This window comes from Astatotilapia calliptera, chromosome 7 (assembly GCF_900246225.1).
Source record: "Astatotilapia calliptera chromosome 7, fAstCal1.2, whole genome shotgun sequence".
NCBI classification, from domain to species: domain Eukaryota; kingdom Metazoa; phylum Chordata; class Actinopteri; order Cichliformes; family Cichlidae; genus Astatotilapia; species Astatotilapia calliptera.
In genome coordinates, this window is record NC_039308.1 from 48,066,805 (window position 1) to 48,089,956 (window position 23,152).

Genomic DNA, 23,152 nt, shown 5'->3' on the forward strand with positions numbered 1-23,152 from the left:
TCATTACTTATTGTCTTTGAAACAATTTTCCATGCTGATTCCAGATCTTTCTGTAGTGCTCCACAGGTGCACTACTTTCTTGGCAACTGGATAACTCTTCTGATATTTCTTTTCACTCCTCTGTGTCCTGACCTCCAGTGTCTTGATTTTGCTTGCCTTTTTTGCATCTCCATTTCATCGTGTGTTCAAAATTCTTTCCCTGTACTGTTTCTCATTAGAACAAATAATTTATGGACATCTACTGGATGGATTGGTACTGACATCTGCTGAGAATTTCATGTCAATACCACCTTTCAAAATATATTTACTTAGAAAAGTATTCAATGTTTGTTTTACCTTCTGTATCTCTGACCATCACTGTAACAACAAAGGCTGTGTTGAACTTCCTTCCTTATCCTGTTTGATCATGCCAATGACGCAAATTCCTGAACCCACACAGCACAACACAAATGTAAAACGAAACCAACGTCTGCTTTCAATTCCTGTATGCTGAGCACACTGTTACGCTCACATAATTACAGACAGCTGAGGGCAATGACCGACATGTTTCGTGATACTGGAAACGAAGATCGGGTTGTTTTAGTAGAGTCTGAGGAGAGGCACGATGAACTTCAAAGTAGGAAAACTTTTTAATTTCCATTTCATTTTGTGTCTGTGTAGCTGTGTGTGTGTAGCAATGCTGTCTGTTTTCACGATGAGGCTGTTGCACAATGGAGGAATCTTGTGAAAGACTGTTTCTTGAAGTTTCTCTGCCATATATTGAAGTTGTGACATAAGAATCTTCTTTGTTTGTCTTTGGTTGTAATCAAAATTGAATTTTTGTGGCTGTGGTGGTTAGTACAGTTTTCAGAAGACGACATCTGCATTTGTTCTGTGTTAAATGTAGGCTTCAGAATTGGGGGAAGGGCGATAGGTGATGTTTATGTGCTCAAGCCCACTGACACTCAGCATATTTCATCCAGCATGTCAGACCTGTTAAATGTAAGAAGCAGAAGAGAGATTTTATCACTGTGCGTAAGCAGATTTTTCATTCATAATTCAAAGATTTAAGAAAAATTCAGTTGCGAGGACACAACAACCTTTTGGAAAAGCCTGGACCCCAAAGACACAGCTGTTACTGTTCAGTTTCTAACAGAGACAACTGCTTTAACTCCCTCACTGCCCAAAGACTTCAAAAATGAAATGATCAATGTCAGTAACTCTTTTCAATATCTTTCCTCTCTCCAAACTGCAGCTGAGCTCAGACCAGTGAGAGCAATGAAACCTCCAGCTTATGTTCCAATGCAGGTGAGGACCTATGATGGGCCCTCTGGACAGCCTGGAGGATCTGTATTGGTTCAGCACACCAGTGTGAACATCGTCACTGAGCCTCCAAAGGACCATATTATCTGGTCCCTCCTCTGCTTTTTCTACTCAAACCCCTGTTGTCTTGGGCTTGCAGCTCTCATTTATTCTATCAAGGTGAGGTTAAATAAATCAGTTTTTTGAGCATCTGTTATTCTTCTGAGTGTTTGTGTCTGTGTGTGTGCATGAAAAAATATATTAATATTTACCTGTCTACTTACTATGACCTACATTATATTGATTTTACCACATAGATCAAGTTAATATCCATGGTCTCCAACTACACTTTTACAATCTATATTTTTCTGTCGTTTTAGGCCAGAGACCGGAAGGTGGTTGGAGATTTGGAGGGTGCACGGCATTATGGGGCCACTGCTCGCCAGCTTAACATCACCTCCACAGTCCTGGTTGCCCTTGGACTCCTGATATTCATTATTACAATGATAGTTGTTTTTGCACGGGTATCTCGTTAAGCCCTCAAAGTAACACACCCTGACAAAACGCTTCCTTTTAACAGATTGCAGTGCATTGCTTGCTGCTGTGACTTTGGATTTGGATGATAAATATTAGCATCAATTTTATAATCAGTCTTCATTATGAGATTTTGACTATGATTTGTCTCTGTTGGCAAGTCTTTTGTTTGGAAAAGATCACATTTCATATATATTGTTTTTTCATATTCCAGTGAAGGTAAATGTATATAAAGATGATTTTTAGCCAATTAAATTAATGTTTGTGCCTATCTATCTACACCCAGGTGAAAAATAAGCACACTGCATTTGGCGTCTGCTAAATTACATACGGAACAATGAATGACAGTATACGGAATTCTTCTTTGTTCACAAAAACCTTTTTTCTGTAGCTGTGGATCATGCTGCATATTCACTGACGGGGATCTCAGCTCATTTGTGGCAGGAAAATCTTTTTATTGAGATGTTTCATTTTCCACTCACTAATATTCCACAGAAACAGTGTGGACATTTCATCCCCTTAGAATTTGTTCGATTTAGAGAATTTAGAGTTGATTTGTAAGCTATATTATAATAAATATAATCTTTGAGATTTAACCCTTTAAAGCCGGTCGGAGCGGACACGCTCCATTTTGCGTAACTATTTTTAAATCCCGGTAGCACTGCAACCACGTAAGCTAGCGCAATAATTTTTTTTGCATATGAAACCAGAGGAGTTGTACTTACATCTTATGCCATCAGCTTGTCCTAGGTCATAGTTTCCTTCCACATATAGCTTTGCAAAAACTGCATAAAAATCACTTGCAGCAACAAAAACATAATATTCCAGAAAAACGCTTTGCTGATCCGATCAGCTGTTTGTAACACTTCCTACGTCCATCAGCGTGAACTGTCGCATGTCCGCCATGACCTGCCCGAAACCGGAAGTGACGTCATTTTGCGCCAATGTAGTTTTTTTTTTACCATCGGGGACTTATGAGCCTATACTTGTGTTTTTAAAAGTTATGTTTGACTTTATGACTTTCTGTGTCATTTCTGGGATGCTTAGGACTCATATTGCACTGCTGGAAATAGTTTATTTTGATGCATATGCTGTTATTTTGCAAATTTGCATTATAATATTTATTTTCGTTTTTCCTGCAATATATGAAAATTGGTGTATTTCAAAAATAAAACTATGAAGACACTTAAAATTAATCTTCTGTGATGGGAAACTAGTTTGTGCAACTTTTTTGTATTTACAGTTTTGAGGGATAAGCCTCTTAAATTTCTCTAACTAGAAATATATGTTAAAAAAACAAAAACAATTTTCAATTTTTTTGTAGTTTATTGCACTTTTTGGCAATTTATGTAATTACTATGCACTTAATGCAGACATATTATTAAAGTTTGGGCTATAATGGTTGTATTGATGTATAGCAACTTGAAATGCTCCCAAAAATGGCTCCACAGCATGTAAAAATATAATATAAGCTCTGGTGGACTTGGTTCTATGGTAGGTCTTAAAGGGTTAAATGGTGTTGGACTGTAACTCATTAAAAATGTATTTCCTAGGGTTGGGTTTTTTGTTTGTTTTTTAGATTCCATTGATTTCCAGGAGCTCTTGTAGCCTCGATAGCAATTCCTTCTTCCTTTTTAGAAATGAATATTGTAGTTTAATATCTTAGAATGGAAATAGTCTACTTCTGAGGAATTGTTGTTTTAAGGTTTATTTCCAGTAGAGTAGATTTTTTGGTCGTTACACTAAACTGACCATCTTAACTCAATAAATGTATCACACTTGGGAATCTTCTTCTTCCACTGCCCACTTTAGGAGTTGCAACAGCAGATCATCTTTCTCCAGCTCACCCCATCTCTTGCATCCTCCTCTGTTACACCAACCCTCTATACACTATACCCTTGAATCTTTTCTGTGGTCTTCCTATTTTCCTATGAAGCCATACTTCTACTCACTGATGTTCACTTCTCTCTCCCTGAACTATCTTCACCAACTCTTTCCCATAGCTTCATTATATGGCACAGTTTTGCACATCTCCCATGTTCTCAAAAACCAGAACCAGTACACTTCTTCTCCATTCCTCTGCCATCCTCTCACTCTTCCCAGGAGGGTGGCACGGATGCCCCTCCGGTGGTCCTCCTTGGGGTCTCACACTCTTGGGCCTGGATCTCCTCCATACCTGCTTCATGCCCTGGGGAACTGGGCTATGGCTCCCCATACCCTCTAGCAGATCGTTACATGGAGAAACCTTTTGAATACAAGCGTGCTCATCCATACAGGTGTGCACACGGGTGTTCACTGTTCATAGACACAAAGTACACTTTTCTTGGCTTCTACCTAGGGATGGGTATTGATAAGATTTTAACGATTCCGATTCCATTTTCGATTCTGTTTAACGATTCGATTCTTTATCGATTCTCTTATCGATTCTTTTTTTTTTTTTTAAAAAGGAGAACACTAAGGTCGATTAGCTCAGAGCTTTGTTTTATATCTTCTCTTTGAACAAGATAGAAATTTAGGAGTAACATGGCCTTACAAACCCAACAGTGAGATCTTGAGAGATCCAGCCTACGGCTCTTCAATGGGGTGTCACAGGGTCCCCAGGAAAAAAAATTGTAAATGTAAAATAATAAAATAAATATTCTTGTGAGACATATCACATATTGACGGGGTCGGGTTATGTTAAAAAGTATAAATTGTTATACTTTGTTCATTGGTTCAAAGGTACCCCACACTTCTTTTTTTTGTTTGCTTGTTTGTTCTGGTGTATTTTTCATTTGAACTGTTACTCTGCCAGAGTACTCATATTTACAAGATGGCATTGAACGCCCCATTGGTGTATCAGGAAAACTATTTTGTAGGTATGTTCCTTGAAGGGGATTGAAGTCGTTCTTTTTTCCACCGCAGCGAAGGGCTAGGAGTAGGAGAGGAGCTGCTGTATGTTTTTGTTATCGAATCGATCTGATTGTGAAATAAAGCATATGCAGTGAGAAAGCAACTCCAGGAGTCATCCCTGCCTTAAAGCTGCAACATTCTTCTGTAGCAATAACAAAGTATAACATAAATTGTTCTGTGGCAATTACACAAGAATATCCAGTAATGTCCCTGCCCACAATTAAACACATTCACTTACCAAAAATCGGGGGCATCTGCTGTGGCAAATGGGTGCAAGCCTTTGACCACAAACTTAGACACTGCTCTGTGACATTAGTCTATCCTGGCCTGAAAGGAGACGCTACCGGTAGACTGCAGCGAGAACTACCAGCGAGCGCCAGCCAGACTCTGTCTGTCTCTCTCATCATGGTCACCTACATGTACAGTAATGGCAGGTCTTGTAATAAGGCAGATTGCGCTAACATAATATGCACTGTTAGTTGATTATTTACCTGCCGCATTAACGGGAGAGGACGTGCAAACGTTAGCGCTGCTGCTGGGTTGAGAGTCACGAGTCCGGAGCGGAATTAAAAACGCGTGTCATCGCGTGTTTTGTGAGCAAATGCTTTTGCATATTCGTAGTGTTTCCTCCCTTAAATGAAATATCTACTTTGCAAGTTGCCCTGTTGTCATCGGTTCTCATAAAGTATAATCAAACTTTTGAGCGTTTGAGCCGCTTAGGCGCCGTGTTTCCTGCCAGGTAAATGACGCTCCGCAACGTGGTGACGTCATTCGGGGCGACTGGAATCGATAAGGGAATCGTTTGCAAAAATGGCAAACGATTCCAAGGAATTGAAACAGTGGGAACCGGTTCTCAACAAGAACCGGTTTTCGATACCCATCCCTAGTGGTGACGTCATTCGGGGCGACTGGAATCGATAAGGGAATCGTTTGCAAAAATGGCAAACGATTCCAAGGAATTGAAACAGTGGGAACCGGTTCTCAACAAGAACCGGTTTTCGATACCCATCCCTACTTCTACCTCAAAGCAAATTGTGCGCTGTCGATCCTGCATGCTCCACAACAACATTCAATATTTAGTATTAACTGTTATTTACTGTTAGCTAGAATATTGTGATGGTGTTTTTATAATGTTGCTCTTTCTTTGCTTGTTTTCTCTTTTTTCCTGTTTTTTTTTCTCTCAACGGGTGATCCGGGAGATTTCTTTCTTTGTAAGTGCCCTTTCTCACTGTCCTGCTTCTCCTCTGTTTTTCTTTTCCTTCATCTTTCTTTCTCCCTTTCCAATCCCCAATCCATGTCTGTCCCATCTGTAACAACTGAAAATAAAATAAAACAAAAATAAATAGTAACAACAAAGGTCGATCAAATGGACCAATATGGCAAGGCCGTGATGCTCCACTTGTTAAAGTAAATCCTTCCTGGCTGTCAGACAACAATTCTGACGGCTAAAGAACCAAATAGGACAGGCAAAAAAAAAAAAAGGGATTGCGTCAAACAGTCTGGTCTAATGGTCCACTGCTAAAATATCCATTTAATATTATTATATTAATTATAAAATAACTGAGTTACAAACTACAAAATTAGTTAGAAAATGTAAAGATAAATAAAGATAACCTTACGCACCCCTATGATATGCACCGTATTTTGGATGGAATCCAATAGAATGATACTCCTGGTGGTAACACACATTCCAGCCATGTATTCCAGCCCTAACCCTAACCTTAATCCTAACTTAACCCTACCCATAATCTTATTCCTAACTCTGTCTCAGACCTTCGGACAGTGCACATCTCTATTGAGAGCCCTTCAACAGCCACAACTTCACTTTTTTTTTCTCTTTTCATGTGCTTCTCACCTAAGGAAAGCCAAATCTTGGCCAAAACATGGCAGTACAAGCACACGCATCATTGATTATTTTATTTGAGGAGTTTTAATGTATTTTTTTTTCATTTCAGTTTTTTCTATTTCATTTTTGTTCATTAATAAATATATAAATAAAGTTTTATTTTCATATAAACACATAAAAATACATTTATTAAATAACATAACAGATTAAATTTCATTTTATTTACTTAGAATAACAAAGCAAACAGGGGACACAAAGTACACACAAATAATAAACAACACAGGACGAAACCTCACGAAAAAACCAGGGCTCATAAATATTTTGTACTTGTAAATCAGGATTTGTATGTGTAAAAAGAATTTGTGTGTGCGTAAAAAAGATTTTTGTGAGGACTTTGCCAAAAAATACGTGTGAATAGTGTGAATACAAGTAAAAATGGTAAATGGCCTGCATTTGTATAGCACTTTTCTAGTCCCTAAGGACCCCAAAGCGCTTCACACTACATTCAGTCATTCACCCATTCACATACACATTCACACACTGGCGATGGCAAGCTACATTGTATATTGTATATTATTATTATTATTACTCTCAACAAGCAGCGGTGCTGCCGTTGGGAACTTGACCCATACCAAAGCGCTTACAGACGGAGGATAGTCCTCCCCCAGCTGCTATCAGGGCAGGAGATGTTCACACCCCTGCGTCCAAACTGCAAATGAATCGCGCATGAGCAAAGCCGCTGCTCCCGCACTGACTGTAACACAGTCAGTTCTTATTTTACTCTTATGCTGCTTTGTGGATCACAAGGTTTAAAACTACTTGTAAGCGCCAGACGTCTGCTTTATATTTTTATTTACGATTGAGTTCATGTTTGTTTTATAATTCATAGATTCATTACATAAGTCATCTTTTCAGTATTAATAAATGTGAAAATATATGTGTTTACATAAAGTAATTTTAAGTCACTGTTTTGGGATTGGAACCTAAAAGGGGGTACCTCTCACTTTAAGTATGTAAGTGCAATAGTAGCATGAAACCCTGTATGAGAGGGAAGGGGAGGAGCATGGACAGAGAGGTTAGGAGTCAAACACTAAATGACGTCATTGCGTAATTTGCATATAATTGGTCATGCTAATATAATTGTAACCTACGTTGTTGGAGAGAGAAATAACATCGTGGAAGAGACATAAAGTGAGTAAAAACGTCCTAAATGCATTTAGAATTTATTTAGAACTACAAATTAAATTTATTTTAGCAATTATTGTTTTTTTTAATGTCACAATTCCAACCCTGCTCCTTTATCCGGGCTTGGACCGGCAAAAGTGACCCGAAATAGGCACTCTGGTGGACTTATTTTGTGTGTGTGTGTGTGTGTGTGTGTGTGTGTTTATAAGTAGTTTTAAACCTCGTGATCTACAAAACAGCATAACAGTAAAAGAAGAATTTACTGCGTTACAGTGCGGGAGCAGCGGCTTCGCTCATGCGCGGTTCATTTGCAGTTCGGATGCGTAGGTGTGAACATCTTCTGCTCTGATAGCAGCTGGGGGAGGACTATCCTCCGCCCGTGAGCGCTTTGGAACGGACGAGGTGCCCACGGCAGCACCTGCTGCTTGTTGAGAGTAAAAGCGATACCCGCTTTCAGGTCAAAAAGTCATCATAAATAAGTCTCCAATAACACCAGAAAAAGTCGCCAGATTTGTCACTAGTCGCTTTTTAGAAAAAAAGTCGCTAAGGGGGTCTGAAAACTCGCTAAATATAGCGACAAAGTCGCTAAAGTGGCAACACTGCCCTCCAATAGCCAAACCCATCTGTTCTCTGATTGGATTGTTAAATTTCTAATTGACATGACATTGGCCAATCAGATGAAAGGAAGAAAAATAGGGTCAAAATTCATACTTGTAACTTGAAACTTGAGTGCAGAGTTTCACATGTATTTTTTGGCTAAGTCCTCACACAAATCTTTTTTACACACACACAAAAAATTCTTTTTAGACATACAAATCCTGATTTACAAGTACAAAACTGATTTACAAGTACAAAAAATTTATGACCACAATTTGAGCCCATAGAAGAACACTTCCCAGGAATTTTCCGGGGTCACACGGGGCACGCTGTTGGGGGACGGGCAGTGCCCTTCTTGTCTCCCGGCTGATGACAGGCTCAGTCCTCAGTTCATAACCTTATTCTTAACCTTAACCACAACTTTAATCATATTAGATAGGGTTTTCCAAAGTGATTCATGATGAGAAAGTAAAATAAATGCACACGTGTAGATTAATTCCAAATGGTTCTCATGTTTCCACAAGTGTAACATACTGGCGATTTGTCACGTAGCGTCGGTATGTTATATTTTGGGATGAGGACGTCTGACCAGCGTGATACGTCAGGTGAGACGTCATTCAGGTCTGGTACCTGAAATTAACCTGGTATAAAAATATAAATATAATAAAAATATAGTTTTCATCCATGCATTTTTGCAGTATTATTACTTGACGTCTTAATTTTCTTTGTAATGAAATAGAATAGTGTTTCAACAAGTCCTTTGACAAATGCTTTGACTCCATGCGCATCAAAAAGTTTTAAATATTAAGGTATGTGATTGTCACTCTGCTGTAGTACAGCTCTGCGTTATCTCCTGAGAAAGCGGAGCTGTGCACTTTATATAGAAATGTATAGTTTTTGTAGAATGAGCCTTACTGAATAAAATGCCAGCAATGACAGTATTTAAACCTTTTTCTGCTCCTAAATTTCCCCCTCCATCAAAATGTGAACACCAAGAAAACCAAAGAGATCATTTTCATCTTCAGAAGGCACAGCACTGACTTGGCCCCCCCCTTTGTGGAAAGGGTCCACAACTTCTGGTTTCTTGTCATCCTCATCTCTGCTGAGATCTCCTGGACAGACAACATCACAGCGGCCGTCAAGAAGGCCAGCAGCGGCTGAACTTCCTGAGAGTCCTCAAGAAGTACAAAACAGACTCCAACCTGCTGCTGACCCTCTACCACACCTCCATTAAGAGCCTGCTAACATACTGCATCACAGTAAGGTATGGCAGCTGCACTAAGGGGTATAGAGTGAGGCTTCAGTTGAGTAGTCAAGTTAGCTCAGAAGATCATCGGCTGCCCTCTCCCCTCCCTGATGGACATTTATTCCTCCCGCTGTCTCAGCAGGCAATGAACATAATCAACAACATTTCCCCACCCTGGCTTTGACCTGTTCAACCTGCTTCCCTCAGCGAAGCACTACAGGTGCATCAGCACAAAGACCCACAGACTCAAGAACAGAAGCCATAACCACCCTGAACTCACACATGCACCAATAACACAGTTCCACCGCCTATTTCAAGACTTCCCTCTATAAACCACCACAGAGTAATAACCCAAACTGTATATGCACAAGACTATTTATTTACATATTTGTTTCCTTTTTCCCGGATTTGTTTATTTTGTGGATTTTATATATGTATATATATATATATATTTTTTTCTAAATACTGTTCATATGTATATAGTGCTGCAGAAACTGTGCACCTCGCCCACATTTCTTCTCCCACATGTTAGCACTGAGTTTGAGATGCTCTGTATCTCATTGTACATCTGTATAGTGACAATAAAGGCATTCTATTCTATTCTATTCTATTCTATTCTAAAATACAGTCAGTGTTGATCAGAGGATGATGCCATTTGGAGCCTACAAATAAAGTGACACTATTAACCTTTTCTTTGTAGTTTCAATTATACGAAGCATGTTGGTCCCATTTGTTGAAGAACATCCCCACACCATCATGTTCGTACCTCCAGACTTCACTGTTGGTCTGGTATTTTTGGGATGATATGCAGTGCCTTCTGACCTCCAAAACACGGTGTGTATTGTAGCATTGTCATGGTCCTGGCTCATTTTGACCCAGCGTTCTTAGTTTTCTTGTGTTTTTGTATTTTGTTCTTTATTTATTCCATGGTTTCTAAGTTGTTCTGTTAAGATGTTGCTTATTAGATTTCCCCTCGTTACTTTACTCCCTGTGTGCCCCCTCTGTGTATCTGTGAGTCTCGTTTCTCCTCCTTGTGTTTTATTTCATGTTTTCCTCAGCCCGCTGTGTCTGTGTTCTCTCCCCCTCTCTGGTCTGCGTCTCTGTATACTTCCTGTTTTACTTTGATAGTCTCCCGTCAGTGTGCGTCAGTGTTGTGTTTGCTCCTGCCATGTCTCGCTATGATTATCACTGTCACCTGTGTTCCCCGTTAACCGTCTGTGAATTTATGTCCACGTCTCCCTCAGTTCTGTGTCGCGTCGTCAATGTCTCATCCCTGAAGCTGTGTGATTTTTCCCTGTGTTTCCTCGGTCCTCAGTTTAGCATTCCCAGTCTAGTTTTGTATCATTGTTAAGCCTGCAATAAAGCAGTGATTTTTGAGTTCAATTCTGTTTCCATGAGTTTTGCGTTTGGGTCCTCACCTGCCTGTGCACAGCCAGTTCATGACAAGCATCTCATCTGGTCTCATCTGACCAGACAATATCCTCAGAGTATTTTACAGGCTTGTCTAAATGTTGCTCAGTAAAGTTTAAATGCTCTTCAAGATGCTTTACCTCATTACTTATTTTCTTTGAAACAATTTTCCATGCTGATTCCAGATCTCCATTTCCTCATGTGTTCAAAATTCTTTCCCTGTAGTGTTTCTCATTAGAGCACATAATTTATGGACATCTACTGGATGGATTGGTACTCACATCTGGTGAGAATTTGATGTCAATACCACCGTTCAAAATATATTTACTTAGAAAAGTGTTCAATATTTGTTTTACCTTCTGTATCTGATTGTCACTGTAACAACAAAGGCTGTGTTGAACTTCCTTCCTTATCCTGTTTGATCATGCCAATGACGCAAATAGCTGAACCAAGCACAGCACAGCACAAATGTGAAACTAAACCACCAACGTCTGCTTTCAACTCCTGTATGCTGAGCACGCTATTAACTTCACATAATTACAGACGGCTGAGTCCAATGACCGACATGTTTCGTGATACTGGAACTGAAGATTCAGTTGTTTTAGTAGAGTCTGAGGAGAGGCACGATGAACTTCAAAGTAGGAAAACTTTTTAATTTCCATTTCCTTTTGTGTCTGTGTAGCTGTGTGTGTGTAGCAATGCTGTCTGTTTTCACGATGAGGCTGTTGCACAATGGGGGAATCTTGTGAAAGACTTTTTCTTGAAGTTTCTCTGCCATATATTGAAGTTGTGACATAAGAATCTTCTTTGTTTGTCTTTGGTTGTAATTGGTGTAATTGGTAGTGCAGTATTGGTAAGGTTAGTACAGTTTTCATTTTTTTTTTTTTTTTTTTTTTTTTGGTACAGTTTTCAGAAGAAGTAATCTGCATTTGTTCTGTGCTCACTCACAGAAAAGCAATCAAGATGTTAGGGTTGGGGGGGGGGGGGGATCTGTTTAATGGCTTCATGTAAAAAGCAGAAGAGAGATTTTATCACTGTGCGTAAGCAAATTTTTAATGTCACTGCATGCTAACTTAGTTTGTATCACCGACTGTGAGTGCAGAATCCTCAGAAAATCGTGTGTTCTGTCCCAAAACATTTATTCATATTCATATCATTTACATTATTTATTTATTAATTTATTTAGTGAAGTCAGATTTCAGGATTCACAGATTTAGAAAAATTCTGTTGCAAGGACAATGCAACATTTTGGAAATACCTGGACCCCAAAGACACAGCTGTTACTGTTCAGTTTCTAACAGAGACAACTGCTTTGCCCAAAGACTTCAAAAATGAAATCATCAATGTCAGTAACTCTTTTCAATATCTTTCCTCTCTCCAAACTGCAGCTGAGCTCAGACTAGTGAGAGCAATGAAACCTCCAGCTTATGTTCCAATGCAGGTGAGGACCTATGATGGGCCCTCTGGACAGCCTGGAGGATCTGTATTGGTTCAGCACACCAGTGTGAACATCGTCACTGAGCCTCCAAAGGACCATATTATCTGGTCCCTCCTCTGCTTTGCCTACTTAAACCCTTGTTGTCTTGGACTTGCAGCTCTCATTTATTCTATCAAGGTGTGTGTGTGAATATATACATTGTACCTACCTGCCTATCATATCTTACCATATAAATCAAGCTACATGATCATGGCATCGAACACAACCAAAGCTGAAGTGCAAATTTCTTTTTTAAAAACTACAACACTGAAAGAAATATCTTACATTTGTTATACAGTTTACATCATTTCCTACACTGATAGTAACAAAGAAAATATATGGGCACAAAAAAATCCCCACCAGTGAAAGAGCACCTGGGATTATTATTATAATTGTTTGCATTTACTAAAAACATGAAGCTTAACTTTGTCAAATAATGAAACTTAGGCTATGCTTAACATTTGCAGTTTCAGTTTACAATGGGATAAAGATAATTACATTATAATTACACCATTACAAACTATATGTTTCTGTCCTTCTAGGCCAGAGACCGGAAGGTGGCCGGAGATCTGGAGGGTGCACAACATCATGGGTTCATTGCCCGTGGGCTTAACATTGCTGCCACAGTCCTGTTTGTCATTGTACTCATGATTTTCTTTATTATAATCAGTGCTTTGTTTGCAAATGCACCTGCTTATGCTCACAGAGAACCATACTATTATCATTTTAACAGAGATTAAGTTGCTTGCTTCTGTGACTTGTTATTAAGCCTCATATTCGGTACAAGAAAAAACACAGCTTCAGACCCACTGTTTAATTTAAAAACTAAAGGTGTGCTCCAATAGTTCATTTTGCTTAGTCTCTCAGTTAGGAACTGTGGCAGTAGTAATAAAAGCTGTTCCAGTTACCCAATTACTAAGGAAAGGTGATTTGGTGCTTCCTTTATTGCTTCCTTTAGCATAGGATACACTGGAGCATCCTTTATGAAAATGAAGAAGAAAAAGGTGTCCCATAAGTCATTGCAACAGACCATCCGGCCATTCATGAAAACAATGGACATAATAAACAAAGTTGCACAGATCGTGTGAATGTTCGTTGTAACATTTTTCTTTTCATTTCATGAACTCCTGGTATATTTCAGCGTTTTTAATAACTGTTTGTTAAATAAATACTTGCTGTTGAGTTGCTTTGCATGTAGAATGCAGTATGCTATGTAAGCTCAAGATTTTGATCTACACTGACTGATCAAAGTGTGCTTAAACTTCTCTGTAATAACTGTTCTTTAGTAAAATCTTTCTGTTGTACTACAGTCTTCAGGATTCATTTTTACCTCAGTACAGTCCAGCTGGAGAAAGTGATGGATAGAGGGAATTTTACAGCAGTGAGTTACACTGGATCACATCAGTAAAACACAAGACACATTTTATACACTATGGGGCAGATTTACTAAGTGAGTCCAATTATTGTGATATTGCAATTGCAGTATGATCTATGATCTATTTACAAAGATGCAGGCTGTTCATATCAGTAAAAAACAGCATTCTGTCCAGAATCACAAAAAGTTACCTGAAATCAAAAAGATTAGCTTTTAACAGCTTTTGTTTTCATTGCCCTGCTTGAAAATCATTACTAGATGAGCAGGTTATAGAGGTGTAGTAGCACCCCTTTTAAGAGTTATCATGAAAGAGTCTGATTTTTTTAAAAACAGGAATGTTATACCTGCACATATATTGGCAAAAGTATTCAGGCAACCATTCAAATCATTGGATTCAGGTGTTCCAATCACCTCCATGGTCAGAGGTGTATAAAATCAAACAGCTGGCATGCAGACCGCTTCAAAAAACGTTTTTGAAAAAATGAAGTGATTTGAATTCCAGCATACTGTGATAGGATGACACCTTTGCAACAAGTCCAGTTGTGAAATTTCCTTGCTACTAAATATTCCACAGTCAGCTGTTAGTGGAATCATAACAAAGTGGAAGTGACTGGGAATGACAGTAACTCAGCCACAAAGTGGTAAACCAAATAAAATCACAGGGCGGGGTTAGCAGATGCCAAGGTGCATAGAGCGCAGAGGTTGGCAGCTTTCTGCAGTCTCAGTTTCAGCTGGGCAGCTGCATCTGCACCTTACATCACTAAATGCAATGCAAAGCGTTAAATGAAGTGGTGTAAAGCATGTCGCCACTGGACTCTAGAACACTGGAGACGTTTTCTCTGAAGTGACGAATCACGTTTCTGGGTTTGGTGGTTGCCAGGGGAACGGTATTTGTCTGACTGCATTGTGCATGGTCCAGTTTTGTTCACAATAAGAATACCCAGTGATGCCAGTTGATAAAATTGTGTACATCAGAATCTGCTTTAACTACTTTGTAGAGGTGGAGCAGCTGGCCCTCAACTCCACCAGCTTGTCACTTGGCATCGAGCCCAGTCTTGACAAGATGCTGCATGGCAGATTTTTTCTTGAAGTTTTTTAGATGAGTTTAAAGCTGGCGTTCCCAGAGAGAACCCACGCAAACATGGGGAGAGCATGCAAAATCAAAGCAGAAAGGGTGGAATCGAACTTAGCTTTGAGGCAGTGTTAACCACTGTGACACCATGCTGCCCGGTCTAGTTACTGTAGCTCAGAAAACAATCCTTTAATCTAAATCCATGCAGTATCGCATTTCAGGTAGTACTGATTTAATACTCAGTTCTTATTTCTGACTTCTTATTAAGTTCTTACTCATACGGAGATTGTTGTATCATTGTGATCATTGTGTATAAATGTTCAGTTTGCCTGTTATTAGCTTTACTAAACAAAATGTCAGCAGTGAATCTTCTCATCATCAGAATTTTGTGTTAAGTTCTTCCTGCCACTGAAATTTAATAGTAACTGATGGCCAGGAGATGTCAGCATTTGGTCTGTATAAATATTATGACACAATGAACCTTTATTAAATTAACTTCTTAAGTTAAAAATTTTTATTATGAGATTAGATTTGGCCATTTATGATAAGAGGTGCATTACATCCCCTAACCCAGTGCTCCCCATGGTACCAGTCTGTGAGCCGTTTGGTACCAACTCACAGACCGACTTTGGTTGAGGCTCGGGTGTGAAATTTATGGTTTTCAGGGTTCGTATCGGTTTTTATCATTATTTTTTATCAGTTTTCCTGGGTCTTTCCCCGTGTGTTATGAATAAATTTTCTTTTTTTGGTACTGGTACTGGTTTTATTTTGTTGTATTTATCCACCACACCTTAAAGGCCGATCCGTGAAAATATTGAAACCGGTCCGTGGTGCACAAAAGGTTGGGGACCGCTGCCCTAAACCACAGTATTTTACATTGTCCACTGAAAACTACGAATAAATCATTAATTTGAAAACTTAACATACTGTACAGTGTGTTAAGTGGCAGCTGTGTTTGTTAGGTAATTAATTGTGTCATTACTGTATTTATTGATCAGACCTACCCTACTAAGTATTTTGTCTTGCAAAACTCAAGCCTCAACAACACTGTTTTTCCTTCTTCTCCATCTCACTGGTATTTCATCTGCTTGACTACCAGGTGGCGCTCCAAACAAATGATCCCAACAGCGTCAGTGCCCCACAGACCCAGCTTCAGTTCAAGTTCAAAGTGTTTAGATGCTGCTCCTTACAACAGCTCAGATGAAGACAGTCTCACACAGGTAACAGTGATTTAACAGGATTTGTAAGCATGTGGTCGAGAGCTACAAACTGTGACTGGGTGAGAGTGCAGTGCACAAGTTTCTGTCAAAGTCTTGTCAAAGTCTTGTGCACTGCACAAGACTTTGGGTGTGACATATTTCACACTGGAACTTAAAATGAATTTAAAAATTAAAAAAGTGACAAATAGGAGGTATGGAGCCGAACCTGAATACGGTATTCGGAAAGGCGCAAATAACGTATTTTTTTTCTTTTGCTTTTGCTTTTGATTTGTTTTTGGTTTTTTTTGGTTTTTTTACGAATACTTAATTCGAACAAATATTTTAAAGATATTTATATTCGCGAACAAGAGAAACTTTATATCAAAAGCTGCGTTTCCTCATGAGACCGCAATGCATGCCCGATGACTGAGCGAGTGAGTAACGTGTAAAGACGTAACTGACACACGCTGCTGCACTCAGCAACAGAGAAGGCATGGCTGAGCGAAAAAAGAATGAACTGCATCACTAGTTTTGTTGAATTGATTTTTGTACCTTAACCGGGTTCTGGAGGGAGTTTACAACTTTCAGGAAGCGGAGTTTGATCGGGAGATTAATCCATTGCGCTGCATTATCGACGTCTGCACTGGTGTGCTCTCATGTTCGCTCTGTTTATGTAGCTGTGTTAGCTTTAGACAATAGGCTGCTGACCAATGACTGTAGAAAACAGTCATTGCTGCTGACAGAGTAACGTTAACGTTCGGTTAAAAAGGTTAAAACAATGCTTGTGTAGTTGTTTCAAATTGTATGCAGTTGTGGGCGATATATGGTACGTTTAACCTTCACAGGCATGGTACGTTTAAGTTATTCTGGCTTTTGCAGACAGCAAGATGTAGGTTATAAGCTATTTAACCTATTCAACCAAATAGAAAAGAGTGTGGCTTCTGCTGAGCCATCTCTTGGTCCTCCACTGACCCTAAACAACTTGCTCAATCTCTGTGTGGAAGCATTTCACAGTCAGTCCTGCAGATAAAACCAAAGTGATATGTAACTTGTACAAAATTCAAATTAGCAGAGGCAGATCTCAAACATCTGACAACATCTGCTATCCACCTCAGTGCAAAGCAAATAACAAACACAGTGGGAGAAATGATTTGCCTTCATGTGATGCCCTACTCAGTAGGGATGGGTATTGATAAGATTTTAACGATTCCGATTCCATTTTCGATTCTGTTTAACGATTCGATTCTTTATCGATTCTCTTATCGATTCTTTTTTTTTTTTTTTTAAAAGGAGAACACTAAGGTCGATTAGCTCAGAGCTTTGTTTTATATCTTCTCTTTGAACAAGATAGAAATTTAGGAGTAACATGGCCTTACAAACCCAACAGTGAGATCTTAAGAGATCCAGCCTATGGCTCTTCAATGGGGTGTCACAGGGTCCCCAGGAAAAAAAATTGTAAATGTAAAATAATAAAATAAATATTCTTCTGTAGCAATAACAAAGTATAACATAAATTGTTCTGTGGCAATTACACAAGAATATCCAGTAATGTCCCTGCCCACAATTAAACACATTCACTTACCAAAAATCGGGGGCATCTGCTGTGGCAAATGGGTGCAAGCCTTTGACCACAAACTTAGACACTGCTCGGTGACATTCGTCTATCCTGGCCTGAAAGGAGACGCTACCGGTAGACTGCAGCGAGAACTGCCAGCGAGCGCCAGCCAGACTCTGTCTCTCTCATCATGGTCACCTACATGTACAGTAATGGCAGGTCTTGTAATAAGGCAGATCGCGCTAACATAATATGCACTGTTAGTTGATTATTTACCTGCCGCATTAACGGGAGAGGACGTGCAAACGTTAGCGCTGCTGCTGGGTTGAGAGTCACGAGTCCGGAGCGGAATTAAAAACGCGTGTCATCGCGTGTTTTGTGAGCAAATGCTTTTGCATATTCGTAGTGTTTCCTCCCTTAAATGAAATATCTACTTTGCAAGTTGCCCTGTTGTCATCGGTTCTCATAAAGTATAACCAAACTTTTGAGCGTTTGAGCCGCCGTGTTTCCTGCCAGGTAAATGACGCTCCGCAACGTGGTGACGTCATTCGGGGCGACTGGAATCGATAAGGGAATCGTTTGCAAAAATGGCAAACGATTCCAAGGAATTGAAACAGTGGGAACAGGTTCTCAACAAGAACCGGTTTTCGATACCCATCCCTACTACTCAGTAGTGGAGGATAAAGATTTTCACAAACTTCTCAATGTGGTTGCACCTCGATACCAATCTCATTGGCATTTCTCTCGCACAGTTATACCACAACTTTACCAAGAAGCGAAAACAAAAGTAAAAGAAGCTCTCTCAAAAATTGAGGTGAAATTTGTGCACTGCACGTCTGAGATCTGGATGAGCAAAATTTCCACAAATGCATATCTTTCTCTCAATGGCCACTGGATAGAAAGCAAACAGAGTCCCCTATGAATAGATGAAGATAAACGTGTGACAGCACTTCTCAAGATGGAGGTTCTTAATGGAGATCACACAGCAGCCAACATTCTACCTCACCTCCAGGCCGCTGTGAAACAATGGCAAGATAGTGTTGGAGCATAAATTATTTTGAGTATTTTGTCACAGATAATGCCACTAACATGGTTGCACCAATGGCTGTGGTGCACATTATGTGTATGTCTCACACCTTACAAATAGCGGTAACAGCTGGTCTAAAAGAGTGCCAGGGAGTGATCAATGTGATATTGATTGCTCCCAAGATCATTGGGTTTGTACACAGATCAAACAAAGCTGTGAACAAACTTCACAAAATCCAGGAAGAGCTTGGCCTTTCCAAGAACACTTTGGTGCATGATGTGTCAACCAGGTGGAATTCCTCCTTCCACATGCTCCAGCGGCATGATGACAAGCAGAGACGACCACACCATCATTGATGGTAATGTCATACCATCAATGGGAACTAGTGCAATTATATAAGAATTTCTTTTATTTATGTATTATTCACATTATTTTATTGTATAATGCCTTAGTGCCACTGGATTTTAGCATGTCTCACACTCATGCAGCTAAACAGATGGTGGGGGTCTGGAAAGGAAGTTGGGGAAAGCAGACAACTCCACAGGAAGAGTCTTTTGTCTCTTTGTTCCTGGAGAAGGTATTTCACTGAGAGCCATGCTAGGCTCAGAGAGAGACTCTGCTGACCGTCTGCCCCGCAATCATGCATCCTCTCCACCAAGCTTGGTTTTCTGTGCTTTGTTTTGATTAAAGAATGTTAGCTACCGCTCACCACTTGTCTGCAGGCTTTATTTAATGGAAAACTTCCACAACACAGGCCACTGTGAAAACCATTGACAACCATTTGAGGAGGCCACACACACCCTGTGTGAGGATGTGGCTTCTCTGTCTTCTGTTATCCCTTGTGTGCAGGCTCTCAAGACTGCCTTAACAAACTTAAAGGTGAATGTGGATGTACAGGCTCTTCCAGAGGCACTTGGTGACCACATTGCAGTCTCAGTTGGCTCAGCGTTTCCAGGTTGTCTTTGATACTCCTCAGGTCATTACTTTAAAGCCACCCTACTGGATCCCCAATTTAAGAGCTTGCCCATGTCACTACTTAGTACATCAGAATTTGACAGGCTCAAGGCAGATGTGGCTGCAGAGGTGGATGCAGAACTCCAAGCGGATGATGTTTCTGGGGTACCTGAAGTTGCCAGCTCATCTTCAGTTGAGAGTGAGACCAGTGGGCAAAAAAGCCTCTTTTGGGGGGCAGTGCACAATCTTGCTAAACCAAAAGCCAAATCTGCCTCATATGGTGCTTAAGATAAGATAGTTGAGAACTGCTTAGCTGAGGACAGCACTGAATCACTGACCTCAGATCCTGCAGTGATCTTCTGGTCAAAAATGATGCAGCCACAGAAAGCCCTGGCTTATATGGCAATGAAATATCTCACCTGCCCCCCAACAAGTGTCCCCTCTGAGAGGATCTTTAGCACAGCAGGAGATATTGTGTCCCCACATCACTCCAGACTCCCCTCACATGTGGAAGAGCTTGTGTTCACAAAATACAACATGGAGAAATTTAACTGAGAGTATGTTGGGAGAAGATATCTTCTTCCAAGTGAAATATGGTTAAGTTATGGTTAACATAAAGCATAAAAAGGGGTTGATAAAGTCTAGTTCTTGGAATTCTGTGCAGTAGAAAGAAGCTCTTTCAGTATTTCATGTTTTAGTAAACATGTTTGTGCTTTGTGCATCCACTCAAACATCACTACTTAGCCATCAAACCACAGCAAAAAAAAAGTATGAAGGTTTATGGTGAGATTTAATTTCCATTGTGGTTGGAAACTGTGAAGAAAAAACAGGTTGCACCAAATGCAACAAGTGCATGACTTTTAAAGTTCCTGTGTGTTGGTAAAACCTGCAGAAGCACGTACACAAACTGTTACCTTTTCTATTGTGGTGACTGTGCTAACCGCTGAGTAACTGGCTGCATGTGCTACAGACTGAAAATGCACATGATATACAGATTATACACATTCAAGATGTACTTTGCACATCATTAAAAGACTCTTTGTTTACTGGTGTTATATTATCTTACTTCTTTCAAAGACATTGTTCTATAGTCACTTATTTCTTTTGCAAATAATTATTTATTTATTTTTATTACTTATAGAGAAGATTAAAAAAAAAAAATTCTACACATATACATACTTCTCTTCCGCTCCTGTTCTTTCATGCAGTACCACAGTTCCTCTCTTGGGACCCTATCATCTGCTTTCTCTAGATCCAAAACAACACAATGCAACTCTACCTATCATTCTCTATATTTCTCAATCTGTCTTCTCTCTCGGCTCTTGACGGAGGCGGTCTCATCTTCTCCCTCTCCCTTATCTTTCCTGCTAGCTATCTCCATCCCTCAGAGATCTCTCCCTCTCCCTGTCCAGGATGTGTTCATCCTCATTATTGATTTGATCAATGGTCTTTGATCACTGGACTTTGACCAGTAGTTGTTGATCAATGGTCATGAGAATTTGGATATTAATGATCAAAGAACTGACCTCCCAGCCCATTTCATTCAGTAGTGCTAATTACAGTCATTGTGCATGAACAGAATCAACCTTTTGGGACTTCCATTGTACTTGTGCGTGTGTGTGCATTTTTTCTTGCCTAACATATCCTAATAGAGTGATTCCCAACCTTTTGGAGCCACAGCCAGGGTTGGTCAAGTTACTTGAAAAAAGAAATTAGTTACTAATTACTGATTACTTCTCCAAGAACATAATCCTGTTACTTTACAGATTACTTATTTTCAAAAGTAATTAGTTACTTTATTACTTATTTACTTTTTAAAAACCTGAATACGTAATAAAGCAATAGATCTTTCAGCCCAAGTCTATTTTTTCTTCATAATCCATCATATAAAATTGAATCAAATGAAAAAGTCTGTTTTTAAAACTTGTTTTATTGGTTTTTATATTTTAACTTTATGCACATTGCATTAAGCAAAAATTAAATTATATGCAACAATCTTTGACTGGAAGAAATTTGTTTAACATTTTCTGCATATTCCAGCATCTTTTCACGAAATCAAACTCAAAGTACTTCCAAGCTTTAAATGCTGCATGGCCGTACTCTCTCCCACACTTCATATTATCCATTGTTGATCTACACACTGTTTCTGCCACGGACATGGCGGGTTCGTGTGTCATTGTCATGAGACACTCTCAGAAACAAAATCACGGTTTAGTAATGCAGTAACACAGCGTGCTTACGGGAAAGTAACAATAATCAAATTACTTTTTTGCAATGGTAATCCTTTGGTTTACTCATTACTTGAAAAAAGTAATTGGATTATAATAACGCATTAACGTGTTACTGTCCATCTCTGGCCACAGCACATATTTCAATTCAATTCAATTCAATTTTATTTATATAGCGCCAAATCACAACAAAAGTCGCCTCAAGGCGCTTCATAGATACAGAGAAAAACCCAACAATCATATGACCCCCTATGAGCAAGCACTTTGGCGACAGTGGGAAGGAAAAACTCCCTTTTAACAGGAAGAAACCTCCGGCAGAACCAGGCTCAGGGAGGGGCGGCCATCTGCTGCGACCGGTTGGGGTGAGAATATTTCACATTGGAAAAATCACAATTAACCACCACCAAACAAACATGTTACGAAAAGCATTTTAATTGAAATATAATGTAAATCTACTCTCAGTCTACTCAATTTACCTAACCTAGGATTGTTTACTTAAACACAATGTTCTTGCAGGAATTGAAGAAAGACACCTCAACAACTCTGAGTCTCTCTCTTTGATCATCTTCATAGCAGTCATGCTAGTTTTAAGTGCTTTCTCACTAATCTTGGTTGTTTTTCTCATTATTGCTGCCTGTTTCTAAGTCTGGATCATGTGTTATGTTATGGCTCCACTGCCCGTGGGTTTACCGTTGCACCATTCTGGTTGCCAATATATTTCTAATTTTCATTATTACAATCACTATTGTGTATATATGGGCAAATGCATACATTAAAAATATGTCATTCAGCAACAATAATTATCCTTATACAAAGGGAAAAAAGGAAAAACCCGAGTATCAGATTAAATATCATATTACAGGTTGCGTGAGGCCAAATCACCCACAAAGACATTTAGATTTAAAGTTAACCAGCAGTGCATCCTGTAGGTCAGATATGGGTGAACTGACTGCTATAAAATCATGTGGTTCACCAACTGCTACTGTGGAGAGAAGTGATGCTGGGTTTAACACAGTACATCTTTTTCCTGTGCTGTTTGTGTCATGAACAGAGGTTCTCACGAAAGGAGCCAAAAGCAGACTCAACACAAATTCCGCAGCGAACTATAGCAGAATTAACACGAGCCAAAAGACTAAAGCAGATACAGACCATAGGCGAGCCTAGTTACCACTATAGTGACTGAACAGACTGGCGTGTAGCAGCAGACCGTGCTGGCTGAAGTAGTACTCCTGTGATTACCTGTGATGGAATTCAGGTGTGATGCTGGTGGCCCT

At 39.5% G+C, this 23,152-nt stretch overlaps 2 protein-coding genes across 2 annotated transcripts; both read left to right on the forward strand.

The window, feature by feature from the left end:
- Positions 1–383: 383 nt before the first annotated feature.
- Positions 384–2,413, forward strand: LOC113026439 (dispanin subfamily A member 2b-like). Its single transcript, XM_026175244.1, has 3 exons — positions 384–616; positions 1,235–1,461; positions 1,662–2,413. Exons 1-3 carry the CDS (start codon positions 487–489, stop codon positions 1,815–1,817), a joined length of 513 nt encoding a protein of 170 aa, XP_026031029.1. The 5' UTR covers positions 384–486; the 3' UTR covers positions 1,818–2,413.
- Positions 2,414–11,463: 9,050 nt separating this feature from the next.
- Positions 11,464–13,734, forward strand: LOC113027444 (interferon-induced transmembrane protein 3-like). The gene is made up of 3 exons (XM_026177056.1): positions 11,464–11,629; positions 12,380–12,606; positions 13,011–13,734. Exons 1-3 carry the CDS (start codon positions 11,500–11,502, stop codon positions 13,206–13,208), a joined length of 555 nt encoding a protein of 184 aa, XP_026032841.1. The 5' UTR covers positions 11,464–11,499; the 3' UTR covers positions 13,209–13,734.
- Positions 13,735–23,152: the final 9,418 nt, after the last annotated feature.

Excerpts from the sequence above, each read along its gene's own strand:
- LOC113027444 (XM_026177056.1), top strand. The coding sequence starts at position 11,500 with ATGCTGAGCACGCTATTAACTTCACATAATTACAGACGGCTGAGTCCA. Across the intron at positions 11,630-12,379 it reads GAGGCACGATGAACTTCAAA|CTGAGCTCAGACTAGTGAGA; the intron begins GTAGGAAAACTT and ends TCCAAACTGCAG. Across the intron at positions 12,607-13,010 it reads CTCTCATTTATTCTATCAAG|GCCAGAGACCGGAAGGTGGC; the intron begins GTGTGTGTGTGA and ends CTGTCCTTCTAG.
- LOC113026439 (XM_026175244.1), top strand. The coding sequence starts at position 487 with ATGCTGAGCACACTGTTACGCTCACATAATTACAGACAGCTGAGGGCA. Across the intron at positions 617-1,234 it reads GAGGCACGATGAACTTCAAA|CTGAGCTCAGACCAGTGAGA; the intron begins GTAGGAAAACTT and ends TCCAAACTGCAG. Across the intron at positions 1,462-1,661 it reads CTCTCATTTATTCTATCAAG|GCCAGAGACCGGAAGGTGGT; the intron begins GTGAGGTTAAAT and ends CTGTCGTTTTAG.